This window comes from Pollicipes pollicipes, unplaced genomic scaffold, assembly GCF_011947565.3.
Source record: "Pollicipes pollicipes isolate AB1234 unplaced genomic scaffold, Ppol_2.1 Scaffold_3087;HRSCAF=3621_pilon_pilon_pilon, whole genome shotgun sequence".
Lineage (NCBI taxonomy): Eukaryota > Metazoa > Arthropoda > Thecostraca > Pollicipedomorpha > Pollicipedidae > Pollicipes > Pollicipes pollicipes.
The window spans coordinates 10,930,462-10,949,580 of record NW_023596225.1 but is presented as its reverse complement, the minus strand read 5'-3'; the positions used below and the strand labels follow the sequence as shown (position 1 = coordinate 10,949,580).

Sequence of the window (19,119 nt, the reverse complement as noted above, 5' to 3'; positions counted from 1 at the left end):
TTCGCCCATTCATTTGTGCTGACAGTTAATTTGCTTGCGAGACCAACAGATAACCAACTGACGTTCCCCACTGGAACTGACTGCTTGTCTTAAATAGTTAACGAAGTAATTACGCTGTACCAATGACCACAAACTACCAAAGACACTTCCGCGCGTTACCGTCTAAAACATTCACAGCTTCGAACAGCGTCCAATGCCTGAGGAAGTCGCGCTCAGCTTCATTAATCTCTCTATTGCCAATAAACCCCAGGAGAAATGTCCGTTCGCGCAGCTTTTATGAAATGCAAATGAACTTTTTACTTTCATCAGCAACTCGTAAATACGTTTGCCGAGCGCATAACCATTCACTGGCGCTGTGCACAGGGGTTCGAAGTTTTCGTAAGGAGATGGCGTTTTTTCCACTTCAACCTTAAACAAAAGCGCTCAAGCAAACAAAGTTGCGTACCAGAGCTCTGTGTGCAACCATTTGTAGCGATATTTGTTGGTCGCCAACTCACAGCTTAAGTAACCCTTGCCCTGATTCGCTATTTTTCATAACTCGGTCTGATAGGTGAGGTCGATACGAACCACCCGCTGCCGTTCCAAACTAAGAAGGACAGAGCCTAGCCGAAAACACCAGTGGTTTGGTATCAACGAGATCTCACAACTTGAAAACGTTAGTTTCGTGCTGCTCTGTCAATCATTGACCCCATCATGCCGGATAAAGTGTCATACATCCACAAAATGTTTGCTCTCACCTTCACATGCTAATACAAGCCAGATAATGTTTCGTGGGGACACAACACCTAGAGGTGTTTTTTTGTTTGATTGCAATTAATTATGTGTTTTTAGTATATCTGTATGGTGTATGACTTCGTTAATGTAACAATGCTGACCCGCCGCGGGAGGTCCACGGAGTCATCGGTTGTCGTCCGCCGCCCGCTCGGGCCGTACATCGCCGTGCAGTGTTCTCCAAATACCAACTCTGCTCCGAGACGAGAAATGCTAGGGACACGCTTTTGGTGTCAAAGCACGTGTACTAAATGGTCCGTAATCTAATGAAAGTTGGACGTGATTGCACGACTTTCAGGACAGGCATCCTGAGAAAACTACAAGGAAGGGTCGCATCGACACTTCCAGAGCGAGCGTTAACACGACGCGTTGTCGAGCGTTAATCGACACTTCCAGTATCAGAGCGAGCGTTAACACGCGAACGGGTGGCCGGTTGGGTACCCGCCGCTCGGGTGGGGGACTCAATTTGACCCCCCTGAGATCTCAGGAACTAAGAGAGCTAGAAACATCAAATTCAGAGAGTATGTTGACCTGTGGGTGAAATCACTTAGGGCAAAGTTTGAGATTCATAGGTCATGATGACCTTTGGGTCAAATAAGGTCAAAGCCAAATTCCAGGTTGGTCTCCAAAAGGCTCCTAGCACCTAAATAACTGTTCTCAGCAAAACATCACACGCTCATCGAAAGTCAGTGGCCTTGCTTGACCTTTTGAAGGTCATGGTGACCAGAATTATGCAAGATCGCTTTGAGTTTTGCATTTGGATAAGCGACAAAGATTACGCTAGGCAATCTGTTCCTAAAAACAAAATGTTGACCTGGGTCATTCTAGATCAATGACCTGTTGTGACCTTTAAGAACTCTATGGAAGGTGTATAATGTGGTCCCTGTTATCAATATATTCGAAATGAGCACCAGGAGCTACCCCATACAGCAAGCACTAAAGTAATAAAACAGGTTGGTTTTAACCTTGGTCTGACCTTTATACCTGACCTTAGGTCAATGTAATTTGTTTGTTCAATTGCTGTGTTGCCCACGAACGTATCTCAGACATGTATGGCTTCGTTTAACACTCCATTGTTGGATCACATTGAACAATTGCCTAGAAATTGCCTTCCCTGAAACCATTGGCCTGGTTTTAACCTGCCTTAAGTCAGAGACCTTACAAAGCGCATCCAAATTTTTCATGCCGGACGATCCGTTGTTCAATTGCCTACAGCTATGCAAAATTTGGCGCGGGTACGCCGCGCCGTTCGGAAACCATTCCGGAAAACCCTTCGAGAGGTCAATTTGACCCCTCCCCTCCCCACCCGAACGCGCGTTAGAGTGAGTATTTCACATCTGTTTGGGGTTTCGAACTGAAATAGCCGTCTTGAAGATCATAAAGTTTAGTTCACAGTCCTGACCTTCGTAAGACCTAAGCCGCTATAATGTTTGAGCCACACACCCGCGAAAATGTGGGGCCCATTTCGGGTAGACTTTTTCAACTTTACTTAGGCATCCATGACGCCATGATAACCTCTTTCAAATTCTACCATTACATAAGGCAAGCAGTGGTCAAAACAAATACACCTATAATGTGTAGTCGTTCATATCTGGCGTTCGTGAGCACGATTTCCAGATAAAACAGCCGTCAATTGGCTCTTCATCACTGTCGTGCAAGGTACGATGACGTAATCAAATGATGACAAATTGAGGAGATACTTATTGAACAGAGACATTGTGTTGTTTAGAGCAGTCTTTCCCACTCAAAAGCATACCAATGATTATCAGTGACCTTATCTAATCATATCTAATATACTTCAACATCTTCAAACGTGAAAAATCCCTCTAAAGCCTGACGTTTTTGCAGTGAATGGCTAATTGGCAATAGCTGTTTTAATATCAATTAATTTGGTCTTATTTCATTGATTTTCAATTGCTGATTTTGACTACCTTGCCAGCCGCATGCTTACTACCTACATGAACGCAAGCCTCGTAAGGGAAAACAAACGATGAACACCATGCGCTACTGTTTCATGTTGCTGCTGGTGTATACCCCTGGTAATAAAATACCTACCCCTTTATTCGTATGCTTGCAAAGGACTCCTTTTCCACCATTTGCATTCCCGAGTATAGCTTAAGCCGTGACCCTGTTGCTCAGCTATGTGCATTGTTTAGTTTTGCGCTGGCGGCTGTTGCGGACCATGTTCGTGAGAGTCAGATCCCGTTTAAATAAAGATTTGATAGTCCATATAAGTGGATGATCCCCCAACATAAGAGTAATAAGAAACAAAGGAGAACGGGGAATAAAAAACAACACAAAAAACATTAAAACCATCCAGTAGACAGCTTTCCTACCTTTGCCATTGGTTTGTTCATGAATGGTGTCATTTGTCACTGTCCCATCAAGCATTTATAACTGTTGTCGATGAAAAATAAAGCGCGTGTGTAGCAGCGGAATCGGCACCATTTATACGTGTGCGCAATACAGCTCAGTCCCTAGCTAGTCAGGGCACTGGCCCAGAGTGTTACACACATTATCAATATTGGACCTTGCCAACAATGTTCCTTCACGATAAGTTCCCTAGAATTATCATCTCGAGCATACCTGAAACAACAAGAACATGACCAATTTTGCTTTCTTTCAGCTGACCTCACCATAGCCTCCTGGCCGAGAGTGCTGCCATGTTTTAGGTGGTCAGCATATGCCGTGCTACATTCCAGTAATCATCATCCTCCCATAGGGTTCAATGGCAGGAGAAAGTGGACCGTTTTAAGGATTTAACGCAGTTTTTCGGAAGACCAAAGTGATTTAGAACTTGAGAGAAGCTCTGACAAATCGCGTTAGTCATGTTGTTGATGAGACAATGTGGCACAGCGCCATGGGATCCATTAGTTTGACGTAGAACAGCCTCGGTACATGAGGAGCGACATAATTAATAAGAAACCATATTTATTGTCATAGATAGTACTGCATCTTGCACCAAATATGCTGGATTATCCGCGCATGAACCCGATCATTTACGCATGCCGTGAGCTGGCGCTGGCTGGAGACGCCCGAGCTAACGAGCCCTCCGCGTCAGACAGTAGCTCAGGTCCGGTGACGTCATGCCCACCTGCAGCTTCTTTTCGTACTCGTCCTCGATGACGGAGCCGTTGTAGAAACGCAGCGGGCCCGGCTCCGGGAAGTAGAAGCCGTCCAGACACGCGCACTTGTAGCTGCCGCGCCGGAAACCCAGGCCAGGCACCGACACGCACTGCAGGAAGCGAGAGTGACGTCACACACGCACAAACACACACACACACACACACACACACACACACACACACACACACACACACACACACACACACACACACACACACACACACACACACACATCACCGCGCCGAGCGCAGCTGCAACGTCACACACGGGCCGTGCCCGCGCCTGATCCAGGCGGCGGCAAACGACGCCATGATGATGCGAAGACACAATGTGTCTTGTGTATGACCACCATATACACAGGCCTGGCACACCCTGCCGAGCACAGCAGTGGCGTCACCGTTGGGAGCATTGTGACGTCACTGCAGGAAACAGCTGTGACATCATGTACGGACGGCTCCTGAGTGAGGTCAATGCAAACAACTCGGCTGGTGGGCATAATTACGATGGCGCGGCGGCGATAACGCTATGGCGTAATGACTCGATGGAACGATGGCACTTTGACATGACAATGACGCAATGACGATGACGCGATGACGTCATGGCACGGTGACGTGATGGATGGTCCGATGACGTGGTGACGCGATGACGAGATGGCCATGGCGGGGGGGGGGGGCGATGACGATGCGATCACGCGACGCCGACGTGTGATCACGCTGTGGCATCGCGACATGTCGGTGTGGTCCGACACGGCGCCGGCACTGTTTGCGGAATCTTCGCGTGACGTCACACGAAGAGTCACGTTGGCTTTGGGACAGGTGTTGACGTCACACGGAGGCGGTGAAACCTCATATCACCCTGCGGTGTGAAGGACACATGGCAATCCCCCTGTAAACCAACGATACCAGCTTGACAAAGGGGTAGAGCTAGTTCCATGTGCGATGACCGGAGGCCGTCAGGACTGCTTGGAAACTTTTTTTCTCACCAATGGATGGCTCAAGTGAAGCCTTAACGGGAGTGTTTCACATTTACATGGGATTTAAACTAAAATAGCCATTTTGAAGATCATTTGATTCACAGGCCTGCTCATTTTAAACTTTAACTCGGCTAGTTTCCGAGTTACAGGCCCACGAACATGGTGAGACTATTTCGGGGAGAACATTTCAAGGTCACCTTGGGATTCATGACTTTATAATAAGGGCATTCAAATCCTGTCATTTCATAAGCCACGCGGCGATCAAGGATAATAAAAATATAATGGTAGATTCGCTCATATCCGGCATTTGTGAGCTGAGTTTCCGAACAAAACAGCCGTCAATGGGTTCTCAAAAAATGTTGTGCAAGGTGCGACGACGTAATCAAACAATGCCATGTCGAAAAGCATATTTCCTAAACAAAGAAATTGCATTGTCTAGAGCCTTTTTCCACCTAAAAGTACATCAATAGTTCTAAGTGAGCTTGTTTCATCATATCTGATGTTTCCTGTAAAGGGGATGCTTCGCATTTGAAGATATTGAAACAAGCATGAGATATGATGAAACAAGCTCACTTCTAGCCATTGGCATACTTTTAAGGTGGAAGAGACTGTCCTAGACAACACAATTATCTGTTGAGTAAAAATGGCTCTCAAGGCGCCATAGTTTGCTTATGTCATCTTACCTTGCACCACATATATTGAGAGCCAATTAACGGCCGTTATATCTGAAAATGGCTCTGACGTGCGCTAGATATGAACGTTTCGACAGTTGTATTTTTCTTGGCGCTGACCGCCGTATGGCTTATAGAATGGCATGATTTAAATGACGTTATTATGACGTCATGGATGTCAAGGTGACTTTGAAATACTCTCCCCGATAAACCTTTCCCCATTTCGGAGGGCGCCTAGCTGAAATCTACAGGGACTTTGGTCTTAAGAAGGACATGATTGTGAAAAACACCAAACGGTCTTCAAGATGGCAGTTGCAGTTTAAAACCTCACATAAATGTGGAACACTCTATTTGATGTCTTGAAATGCGAAACTTTCTCTTCAACAACGCGATTTTGCATGATGCCACCTGCGTCAATAACTTCCAATGTGGAACACTTCCCTTTGCAGTCAAATCGGTAAGTACCTACCACAAAGGTGAAAGAGGGGTGTTCCACAGTTAAATGTATCGAGACATTCATTAGATATGACGAAATAAGCTAGCTTGTGACTATAAGTATACTTTTTGGTGCAAAGGACTGCCCTAGACTACATAATTGCACTATTGAAAGGACTGTTCTACATTTGTACGTGGATTTGAATTGAAATACTCATTTTGAATCTCATTCGATGCATTAAACAGCCCTGTCCTTTTCAGAACCAAAACCCTGTAGCTTCTGAGCCACACGCCCGCGGAGATATGCACGCTTTTTTACTGGCTAAACCTTGTTGTAATTACATGATGGCATGTTTTCGTGTAGTTGTTTTGGAGAAGACAACTTCCAGGGTGGTGGACGCTGGCGTCGATGTTCATTGTCGGAAGCTTGCTGTCCAGGTGAAGGTAGACGCTGCACCACACGCCATGCTGGGCTTCACAGTAAGTGCTACACAGAGAACATCGCAGGCAGGATTGACTGCGCGCTTTATCCAGAGGGCCGGGACTTTATATTGGAGCAGGCGAGCCGTTCGATAAATTTTTAACGAACATCGTGGAGATGCGTGGATCAGGAATCTCCCTTCGGTTTTCATTAGAGCAAGCATCCCGCCACACCACCTACATGTCACGACCTTGAGGCTCGGATTCCCTCCTGTGCCTTAGACGGCACTTATAGGGCAGTTAAAGTCCCAGTGCTCACGATACCTGCAACATTCCAGTGGCACTCAAGCCTCGGTCTCTCCTCTCATGCTAGAAGAGAATCACTGGTCAAAGCATGCCCGTGTAGTGAAGGCAAAGCCTTGTTGTTTATTACTGCTGCTTCTGGCAATATTGCCTACGATATAATGTACACGGTGATAAAGTCGTCACGCTGGACGCGGCTCCTTCTGACAGTAGATACCGAGCGCTGAAAGATAGTATATTGTGCTGCATCGCTATCTCCGCAAGCGATAGGTGTCGGTGTCTTGTTGGATTTTTGCACATTGTCTAGTCCGGTGCCTTCGGTCATAAGTCACAATAAGAAGCATGCCTCGTATGATATTATAGGTGTTTCAGCCTATACGTAAAGTCGTGGTAGCGGACGGTAAATAGTCTGTAATATGGGGCATATTATGAGACCATGCTCAGATGATTTAATAGCTTCTGAAAAATGGGCATGTAGTAAAAAGGCAATGCAACGTGAATAAATGCTTATGCGCAAGCGGGGCAGGGCAGAGAAAGCACCACTCCTTCCTTCAAACGTGAAAGCAGCATGCACTGGCGTATATCACCGGATGTGTGCAAGGAAATGAGATTCGCTGTCCGACAGATTACAGTATTAACAGCTGGCACCACGTTGGGTCCACTGCAAAAGTTAACGTAACAGTGAATTATGCCACACTGGCAGACAGTAACACGCCCTAAAAGATCCAGAAAGTTTTCTTTGACGCTTCATCGCCACACAATGTGTTAATTTTGGAAAAATAGACCACATTAATGTCCCCTTCGCTTCTTGTGCTGCCGAAGGCAGGGGAGGTCTTTAGCGGACATGATCGCAGGACTTTCCTCGCTGCTAATAAAAATAATGCCCTTGCTGCCGAGGAAAAAGTATATTTCTCCAGATATCGCGCACATATTCCCGAAAGCAACGAAGCACTGATGACAACTGTAATCACGGAACGGATGACAGCCCTGACAGTTGCATTCGAGGAAATAGATACAACGGCTAGATCGTGAATTCGAGATTCATTAGAACGGTAACGCTCAGTGCTGATGGCGTCGATAATTCCCATCCCCCTCCCCGTCCCCGTTTCCAAGTTAACCTTTGATCCCAAGGACAAAAACCGAGCGGCAGATGAATACATTATTCATGCTCATCTGAGGTGCCGAAGAATCCCAGGCCATTGCACAAGTTATCTGGTTAATGGGCGCTTAGTTTCTGATTCCTGGAGGAGTGCGACATCTCCTGGGAGGAGGATGAAGCACCGGACATCGTATACAGTCTATGCGATGGATGTGAATTAACACCAAACACTACTGCCTTGGTTGGGTGGGCCAGCTTGTCCTGAAGTTATTGCCATGCCGTTTGCCGAGCTCAATTTACTCCAACTTGCAGCGGTATCCACTAATAATTGCATCATCTCGCGAAGAGCTTGGCCACCAGTCGCGTTACAAGCTGCCTCGTCTCACGCCGCAGAGAGCGGTCGTTCGATGAGGACTTAGTCCGCTGAGCAGCATAATACTTGCGTGGGAGAACAGCCAACTGGAGGGCGCCTGCGCTCAGCAAGAGGGAAACCCCTCGGCGCAACCCAATACCTTTGAGTCGCCGAGGTCGCTAATGGGCACCAACGCAGGCCGTGGCCGACAATATCGTTGACTGATCATGTTCATTCTGTAGGCTGCTCGGGGTGCTCCAAGCTGCTCTCGAAGGGTAGTTTATGACGCTCAACCAGAGTGCGATAAAACCGGTCCTGACATCGCTCATCGCATCGAAAGACGCTATTTATTACGCTACGGTTCAGCACGAATTTCATGTTGTTTTTTGTACGAATGTAAAAATGCGTTAAAGCATTCGGGCTGTTGCACAGCTGTACAGTACGAATGTGGGAAAAGCAAAACTCTCTGTCCTTAGGCGCGTACGTATAATTTCACGTAAGGAGGAGGGAGCACAGCTCAAAATTGGCACAAACAACGATCTTGACAGGTCACATGCGTCAGCGAAAACAAGCACGTTTAAACAAGTAAGTACAAATTAGCACGTTCTCATTTCACTGATTTGTGCACAACTATCGTAATTTTCCTTGGTTTACATTTTTTCACATGCATTTTAATGAACTCCCAAACTTGGAGAGAGAGAGGGAGGGGCTCGTGCGTTTTTCCTTCCGTCATCGAGTAACTTTTGATTGCACATGAACGGCACGCAGAGTGACCAATCTAGTGCACTGCACATGAACGGCACGTAGAATGACCGATCTAGTGCACTACACATGAACGGCACGTGCAGTGACCGATCTAGTGCGTGTCACATGAACGGCACGCACAGTGCCCGATCTAGTGCACTGTACATGAACGGCACGTGCAGTGACCGATCTAGTGCGCTGCACATGAACGGCACGTGCAGTGACCGACCTAGTGCGCTGCACATGAACGGCACGTGCAGAGACCGATCTAGTGCGCTGCACATGAACGGCACGTGCAGAGACCGATCTAGTGCACTGCACATGAACGGCACGTACAGTGACCGATCTAGTGCACTGCACATGAACGGCACGTAGACTGACCGATGCAGAGCGCTGTTTCAGCCCGGCGTATGTTTGATCAGCTGCTGGCCAGATCATGTTGGCTTACCAGATCATATATGACTTGTGGCTGCTCATGCCTCAGCGTCTATGCGGTAAGATTACCAGTGCGAGCGGCTCTCCAATGAACAAAAACGGGTGGAAGGCATGGTAGCTAGAAATAGCGCAGCGTATTAGCTGCATGCGACACATTTTCATGTTTCCAGAAAAGGTTTTAATCACTGCAAAGCTGCAGCCGAGCATAATGGTCGCATTCTGAACTCTGTCAGAAAGTAGGTACCTTCACCAACAAATCATGGGAAGGGGTCCACTTTCCCAACATTTGAACTATGGTCACCACTAAAAAAAACCAGCTTGGTTCACAAAGGCAACACTCAAGGTGCCCCTTCATTTCATTCAAACCAGCCGAATACATGCCAAGTTATCTTACCCCCACTACATGCCCCGCGCCATGTGTCATGCATTCGTTGGTCAACCGTATGGCCTCCTCGCTTCACGTTTCGAGACAAATTCCCAAGAGGATGGATGGTGCAATAAATGACACTAAATCATGCGCTAAGTCAACGAAAGTGAGACAGTTCAGGCAGAACACGTCTTAGGTAAGTGGTCACAATGCTATAGCCGTTAATCCTCAGGACTCGTCTCAGGTAAGTGGCCACAATGCCATAGCCGTTAATCCTCAGAACACGTCTCAGGTAAATGGCCACAGTGCCATAGCCGTTAATCCTCAGAACACGTCTCAGGTAAGCGGCCACAGTGCTATAGCCGTTAATCCTCAGAACACGTCTTAGGTAAGTGGTCACAATGCTATAGCCGTTAATCCTCAGAACTCGTCTCAGGTAAGTGGCCACAATGCTACAGCCGTTAATCCTCAGAACACGTCTCAGGTAAGTGGCCACAATGCCATAGCCGTTAATCCTCAGAACACGTCTCAGGTAAGTGGTCACAATGTTATAGCCGTTAATCCTCAGAACACGTCTTAGGTAAGTGGTCACAATGCCATAGCCGTTAATCCTCAGAACACGTCTCAGGTAAGTGGCCACAGTGCCATAGCCGTTAATCCTCAGAACACGTCTTAGGTAAGTGGCCACAATGCTATGGCCGTTAATTCTCAGAACACGTCTCATGTAAGTGGCCACAATGCTATAGCCGTTAATCCTCAGAACACGTCTTAGGTAAGTGGCCATAATGCTATAGCCGTTAATCCTCAGAACTCGTCTCAGGTAAGTGGTCACAATGTTATAGCCGTTAATCCTCAGAGCACGTCTCAGGTAAGTGGTCACAATGTTATAGCCGTTAATCCTCAGAACACGTCTTAGGTAAGTGGCCACAATGCCATAGCTGTTAATCCTCAGAACATGTCTTAGGTAAGTGGTCACAATGCTATAGCCGTTAATCCTCAGAACACGTCTTAGGCAAGTGGTCACAATGCTGTAGCCGTTAATCCTCAGAGCATGTCTCAGGTAATTGGCCACAATGCCATAGCCGCAGCTCCTTGTTGACTTCGATAAGGTCATCAGCATACATGCCACCGGCAATCACTGACAGATCTGCACGGTGCACTGCCTCCCTGCATCATGCTATTTCAACATCAAGCGCGGTGTATGGACATCGCGTCTCGAACCTCTGAGCTGGGGCGCTGATGACAGCAAAGGTGTTACTCTTCTTTGCTTTCAAGATGACCTTGAGGGGCCCTGCAGTGCCATCGTTAACAACACTCACTGGTAATCTCCAGAATTCTTGCGTTTGCAAGACAACACACACGCTGTGGAAAAGCGATCGCGGTATGCCCGAGCCCATTTGTGATCGTCACTATGGCAGACGCCCGGATACGGAGGCTGCGCCGCAGCCCTTAACGTATCGCGGTGCAGTATACCGTACCAACTGGATCATAGTGCGCGGCAGAGCGGCTCGCTCAGCGCCTTTTAAAGAGAGTGTTCCTCATTTGTATGGAGCTTTGAACTGGGATAGCCGTCTTGAACATCATTCCACGCAGTTCACGGCCCTGCAGTTCTGAATATCTAAACCGCTCTAGTTTTTTAGCTATACACCCGCGAAGGTGTTGAGGCTATTTCTGGGAGACTATTTGAAGGGCACCTAGGCATCCATGACCCCATAATAACTTCATTTTAATCCGGCTATTCTATAAGTCACGCAGCGATCAAGGTTAAGAAAAATATAGCTGTCGATGCATTCATATCTGCCGTTCGTGAGTGCGGTTTCCAGGTACAGTGACAGTTGATTGGCTCGCAATCAATGTTGTGCAAGTTACGATAATGTAATCAAACAATGACACTTTTAAGCAGTCTGTTTACTCAACAGTAAATTGTGTAGTCACGAGCAGTCTTTTCCACTTAGAGATATAACAATAGTTATAAGTGGTTTATTTGATCACATCTCATACTGGCTTTAATGTTTTCAAATATGGAACATTCCCTTCAGAGTAAATGCTCCGCATTTATAGGAGATATTGAAACAAACATCAAATCTGATGAAGGAAGCTCACCCATAACTGTTGGTACACTTTTAAATGAAAAGACTGCTCTAGGCAATAATGTTTCTATATTTAGTAAAGATGCTCCCCAATATGTCATTGTTTGGTTGCGCCATGGAACGTTTGCATAACGTTCTAGCTACCAAACGAAGGTGCTACCAAACTAGCTACATGAAAATGTCACCCTAGCACTTACTTGTAGTACTCTAATCTCCCGAGAGGTAGCCATGGCTCCATGGTGGTGCTGAATGTGTTTGTTGAACCAAATATTACCATGTAGTCGTGTTTTGGCGCCTTGAGATGGTGTTATTGCACATTTATCTGGTTATGGTACTGCTCTAAAGCTACAATAATGCTTGGACATGGCACTATTCTTAAGTTACTCGGCTACAATTGTTGTTCCTGTAAAACCAGCAGCCATGGCCAATTCGTTGTATTATTTAGCACAGCACGTAACTCGGGTTTGAGTCTGGCACAACCTGTACAACATTGACTGAAGGCCAGCTGACGTACGCTATATCTGGAAATCGTGCTCACGAAGCCAGGTGTGAACGACTCGACAACTATGTTATTCTTGGCCTTGAACGCCGCATGGCTTATGAGGTGACAGGACTTGAACAACGTTTCAATGGCGTCATGCATACCTGAATGGTCTTTACGAAATAGTCTGCGCATCTTCACGGGCATGTAGCTCAGAAAATAGAGGGTCTTACGTCTTGAGGAGGGCAAGGCTGTGAACTGCACCGAATACTCTTTAACATGGCTATTTCAGTTCAAATCCCAATGCAAATGTGAACATTTCCTTTGCGAGAGTTGTTCACTTTTACAATGGGAATTGAACTGAGCTCGCTGGATTGAAGTCAAGGTTGAAATATTAAGTACGGTGAAAGAAATACCTCTTTGGGCTCAGTATTATTAACACGGAAATAAAACTCGACGATTCAATTTAGTAGCTTCTTAAGATAATAGTTGGGTACAAATTCGCGCCGTGATTGGCTAGTGGTATGACGTCATTGCTGCTGACGACAAAGCTGTGTCAAATGAGTGGACAGGAGACCAACCAGGCGCCTCGGCTGCTGTACTGAGTCCCGTGGGAGTGGGCAGCGGTGCAGCCGGCATTTGCTTCAGAGAGGGGCATGGAGCTTGATGATAAAGGTATCAGGCAGGTCTTCATCTCTAACTCGAGGGCCACCTACTGTGATACTGAGATATTTTGGGTCTAAGGAGAAGGTCCGGTCCACCCAGCCCCTCGCCTGTTGCGCTCCTGAAAATTGTTTGATTTTCAGCAGATTGAAGTGATGGTGCCCAGGGCCATAATGCCGAGGTGCTAAGAAAGGGCTTTCCTGCAGTCGTTGGTGAGGATTGCCAGTTAAATCTGAGTCGCGTCAGTCTTCAGGTAAGTACGTTTTTTAAGTGATGAAGAGTGATCATGATAATTAGCTGATCAGAGTTTTTTGTTTTGTTTGGGAGAAGTAATATTGGCAAAATCTTACCCAAATGGGAAGGCTTACTATCTTATTTCAGGCAGGATTCTCTCAGTGCCAAACATCTTGATGCCGTCATCAAGGCAAATAAAAATATAGCTGTCGATGCATTCATATCTGCCGTTCGTGAGCGCGATTTCCAGATACAGTAACAGTTGATTGACTCGCAATCAATGTTGTGCCCGTAAATGTTGCACGGGCCCGGACGGCCCGTAAACCATGACAGATTTTAACGAGAGCTTGTTGGAGCATTGGTGAAACACGGCTTCAAAATTGGGGAACTTATCAAAATATTGAGGCACAAGTAATTGAAATGGACTATCGAGGGCATCAAAATACGTTCTATAATGCCCAAAGATGGTAAGATCACAGAAAATGACCGAACTTGGTTGTAAATATTTTGGGGGCAACCAGAGTCAACGAAATCTACCCCAAATCAGACAGTCTACTGTCATGTTTTGGGCAGGATTTTGTCCGCCTGAAATATCTGCTTAGCATGTTTGCCTCGGTTTTCAGACTGACTTCTTGACGGGTTTGTTGTGGTCTGCAAACTAGAGGATGGAAGTATCCGCCAGCGGGTTGGTTTGAGTTTATAAGTGCCTTTGGGCATATTGGACGATGTTTTTTTACCAAGTACAGAACCAGATCAAAAATAAGTAAGTAACATACAAATAAGTTGGTGACAACGCGTGGTGATTTTATTAGAGGCTGGTGAAATTCCGAAAAAATGGTAAAACTCCACACTTCTTTTTTCCTCTCTCTCGAAACTTGTGTGAACGTAATGTTAGAAAGGCTATCGAGTTGCATGTGTTTTTTTAAACTCCCAGCTCAGTTTTTAAGATATTTATGGCTCCTGACCAGCATAAACAGATGAAACATCTGCCCCTCAATTTTGTTCAAGGAGGGCCAATTTTGCCAGCGCCTTATTCAGTTGAAGAACACATATGCATAAGGGTATGCAAGGAAAAGATGGCATAATATGCATATCCTCTCGACTCATCTACCCACCTTCCGACATGTCACAGGCCACTGTTCTTACCACTGTGGTTCTGATCAACCATCGCATGCTTTAGCTGTTCAGAAATGGTTTTGTGGTGCACAATCGCAGGTTTTGAAGACAATTCTTGGCATTATCATATCACGATAGGAAAACAATAGTCTTTGCCAGACTGATGTCTGCGATTTATATTGTCAGTAAAACAGCAATCACTAGTTCAGGGCCAGGAGCTAAGGGGTCATTCCTAATGTATCTGACGCTAGATGGGGATGGGACAGGGCAAACTGACACGACATCAAATTTCGGAAAGGAGAGGGCTCGGGATTGACTGGTGGTTTTGTACTGGTGTCATAAACTGAGAACTTTAAAAACAAAAGTGGACACACATAACAAAATTGATAAAATAGCAGCACTCGGATGTTATGCAGATCCTGCAGACCTGTCTTAATTTATGAACCCAAAACACTGATAATGACATGTATGCCCCCAAGTCATTCAACATAAACTTTTGAGAGAAATTAACACTGTTGAATGAATTTGGCTTAAAAGTACACAAGGCAGAGGTTAACTGTTGCCATATGCTCATATATATATATATATATATATATATATATATATATATATATATATATATATATATATATATATATATGTGTGTGTGTGTGTGTGTGTGGTGTGTGTGTGGTGTGTGTGTGTGTGTGTGTGTGTGTGTGTGTGTGTGTGTGGTGTGTGTGTGTGTGTGTGTGTGTGTGTGTGTGTGTGTGTGTGTGTGTGTGTGTGTGTGTGTGTGTGTGTGTGTGTGTGTGTGTGTGTGTGTGTGTGTGTGTGTGTGTGTGTGTGTGTGTGTGTGTGTGTGTGGTGTGTGTGTGTGTGTGTGTGTGTGTGTGTGTGTGTGTGTGTGTGTGGTGTGTGTGTGTGTGTGTGGTGTGTGTGTGTGTGTGTGTGTGTGTGTGTGTGTGTGTGTGTGCACATATAAGTAGCTTAATAGGTCCGCTTAACTGCAATGGATAAAATGCGGGCTTCAATGTCGTGTCAACACACCCCGACATATGCATATGCTAACGTTGCTTGAGAGTTACCGGTTTATATCAGGCGTACCCCCTCGCCAACGCAAGCATTCTCTAGCAATGATATATCATCGATACATGTCCTTCAGAACTGCAGCTTGGGTGAACACAGCCATTTTAGCAGAAGCTGCTGACAGCGACGCCAAACGCTCCAAGTACTCAGCCCTGGCCAGAGTGAAGTGTTGGCTCCCCTAGCGGCGGCTAAGAGCATGCTGAGTGGCACGCCTCACGCTCCCACTTCCAACAGCACCTGTGAGACGGACGACTTCCTTCCGGGCATGGTCGCAAAGGCCCATTAAGAAGCCAGCATCGTGAGCAGGAATGTGCAGTGGTTAGAGGCAGGCTTCTTTGCGTTGCCGAGCACAAAATTTGTACTCTGCTTGTGATAATATCCCAGGACAATGTGTTAGAGCGGCACAGATCCCACAGCAATCCACATACCCGGTGTGGGTAACTAGCCATGGTGCATGTGGATGCCGCTTGTTTACTATACACATGTAAGAAAGCGTTCCCTTCGAGCACTGAAAGTATTTCCCTTACTCACTGCGGCACAGACGAATGTAAAGCTACGCACTGGTTTATGAAGCATGATGGGAAGGAAGGGGGGGGGGGGACACGTTGCCAACGTCAGTTCATTTGATCTGTTTGATTTACACTTGGCATAAAGTTATTCCAGTCAAAAGTTTCGATAAAGGAGGTTTTAAACTTAGGACTCAGTATTCATGTACACGCACATGTGAAACTGCAAGTACACGCTACTTTGGCTTCAGATTCCTAGCCTGGACGAAAAACATTAACCCCCAATTAAGACAGCATTAAGTGTGCAGCCAAATAAGCAGGTAAGTAGGTAAATAATCAAAACGGGCATCCATCAACAAAAAATGAATCGATATGCAGATAAGCAGAGAGATTCATCAATCACCAGGGAGCGGCAATGCATTGTTCCTTTTTCAAGACAATATCGCACTCGATTCATGTGTTGCCGACTTCGCAAGCAGCTCTGAGGTGTTTACCACCTGCACCACCCACCTGCTTCAGGCGGTCAGCTGGCATGCCAGTAGCACGATGAACTAGGAACCTGGCAATACAGTACACAACCCTAGACAAGCATCGAGGCTTTGATTCAGGGCCAGAATGTGCGCATATGCAAAATAGATAGGCTCTAGGCAAGACCCAGCTATCTCTAATTCCAGCAGCATGGTCGAGTAGCTGACGCACTCTGTAACAGCTATCGCGTTTGATTCCTAACAGATGCTTCATATCCGGTATTCTCGAGTGATATCCCGCGGCAAGTGTACAGAACTCCGCAGGTGTTTACTCTACATTACCATTCCTATAATCCAAAAATGACGAGTTTTTACGAACATGCATTGCTGATGAAAACAGTGTATTCCATAAGTAGATGTTTCACATAAACAGAAAAACGTCAAGACGAGAAACCAGTGAACTTCAGTTTATACATACGACAGAAATGGATCCCAAGAGAACACAACAGTTAATAGTTGTTAATTGTCACCATTGGGTGCCAACGAACATCTTCACTAAGTTTAATGCAGGTAATGTCTGTAATGGTACAGTCAAAAGCCACATTAGCCTGCGAAGGCCGTGTTGTCGGGTGTTTCGTCTTTATCCTTGAGAATTTTACGCATTACATGTCATAAAGCCGTCAATACTGCATCAAAAGTTAGCTACCACATTTTGCTTCCAAACTTGACGTCATATCTCCTCATGTACAGTTGTACTATTTTAGGTATTTCTTTTCCACGCAAGGATAACTTTGGACTAATTTTGAGTTGTTCATTTCTCCGCGAGTACCGCCTTTTCCGTCCACACCAATGTCATGTTTGACGTTTCCATTTCAAAATACGTACGTCTGCATTAATTCGGAAAACTGAGATGACCAACTCCCTTTAGCACGAGGAGGAAATCAGTCACCAGCCATCACAAACACACCGGCCACCGCAGCTTGTGCTAGCGCGGTCAGATAATGGCGGCACGGACCGTCACGACTGACGTTGATGGCGGACGGACCGTCACGACTGACGTTGATGGCGGACGGCCGCCACAGCTGGAGGTATTCACGGATTAACAACTGTCACAGATCTCACAGATGCAGCAATACTCAAAGCTGATGTCGTCACCCCATCAGGTATGCCATGGGTGGATGATTGTGTGCCAGGCATATTGCAGATTGGATTTCGTGCTTTAGACGGAGGTATGGGACGTATGGAGGTTGTGATGAACCAGAATCAGTCACGTTGGTGTAAGAAATATGGAGAAGATAAGTTTTCCGATATAAGGTTCCGCACGACATGAAATATAGTTCTATTTGCTGGCCATTTCGTGGTTCTGCATCCATTCTCACTCTAAAAACGACTTGCATACGTGCCTTTAAAGTCACCGAAACGTGACCCTGAAATCTGAAAGAATTCCAACGATGGGGTTCTCAGAGAACCCATTGGATGATGGCATACGGCATTGTTAACGGTATTCTTGATGGTTCTTCACATGTATGCTGCACTAGGTGAAAGTTGCTCGACTACGAGCCCCTTCAGTGCTATGAGTGATTATAAGGATTCTTATTAGAGATACTTACTACCCTATACGACACATAGGCCAATAACTCTCACGACAAACTGAAGGTATTTATATGTTGTACGTACATGACATGCAATTGTCTGCTCATACGGCATGTTCCGTGCGTCGGACGCATGTCACATGCAGGTGACGTTAAGAGAAAAGTATGACGCGTAATACATCCGGGGGATCTCAAACGGGGATTTAAGACAGCTTGCGCATTACAACATACGTTATGCCTAAGGCCCAAACAATCCCCTATATAATCTGAATCGTCGAGGCATGTCAGAAAGCTGCAACCGAAAAACCACTGCTCACCGTCTACAAATATAATAAGCAATGTGCTAGGAATTCAAGGATGCAACCCAAACTCGTTGCACTCCTAGCTCCTTAACAGAATACCCAGCATGCCCAGATGTGGCATCACACGAGGAAGCAACGTGCGCAGCGGCGATGGATGTCGAAAAGTATGCGTCAATCAGGAGAATATAACGCGGCAGATGCGCCGTCTGTAGCCTGGGTGTCCGCATCCTGGGATTATTGCCTGGACGTCTGCGTGTCTAACGTGCGTAATGCCTGGGCGTCTTTGTATCTAACGTGCGCATTGCCTGGGCATTGCGCGTCTAACGTGCGTGTCGCCTGAGCGTCTGCGCGTCTAACACGCGTGTCGCTTGAGCGTCTGCGTGTCTAAAGTGCGTATTAACTGGGCGTCTGCGCGTCTAACGTGCGTATTGCCTATGCGTCTGTTTGCGTCTGTATATTGTCTGGGCATCTGCGTGTCTAACGTGCGTATTGCCTGGGCGTCTGCGTGCCTAATGTGCGTAAAAGACGTCCGTGAGTACACTACAATATAAGCGAGTGCACTGTAATGTGACTCTTGTGGAGATGGAGGAAGCGATGGGGGTGGGGGTGGGGTCAGGTGGGGTGGCAAGCATGACTTTGCTTCCTTTCTTTCCATGCACAGCCATCGGCTAACACTAAATGGAGCTGAAGGGGAGGGGAGTCAGATACACAAGTGGCAACCAGTACTTGAGCATTAAAATTATGCAAAACTGATGTTTGCCTGATGCAAACAGGCGCGGGACCGACATAGGTATTGCCAAATCGCATAAATTAAAGTAGGGAAATCATTAGCAATTGAATGCATGGCCTTTCCATAACAAATACCAAACGATTGATGAGTGGCGCGGCTGCTTGCACTCATTAG

The 19,119-nt window shown here is 46.2% G+C and overlaps 1 protein-coding gene across 1 annotated transcript in view; it reads right to left on the bottom strand.

The window, feature by feature from the left end:
- LOC119089367 (putative G-protein coupled receptor CG31760) overlaps positions 1 to 19,119 on the bottom strand; it is a 98,028-nt gene that overhangs the window by 61,391 nt on the left and 17,518 nt on the right. Inside the window, exon 2 of the mRNA XM_037212038.1 lies at positions 3,866 to 4,006. Within this exon, the coding sequence (XP_037067933.1) occupies positions 3,866 to 4,006 (141 nt within the window). The remainder of the gene's footprint in view (positions 1 to 3,865; positions 4,007 to 19,119) is intronic.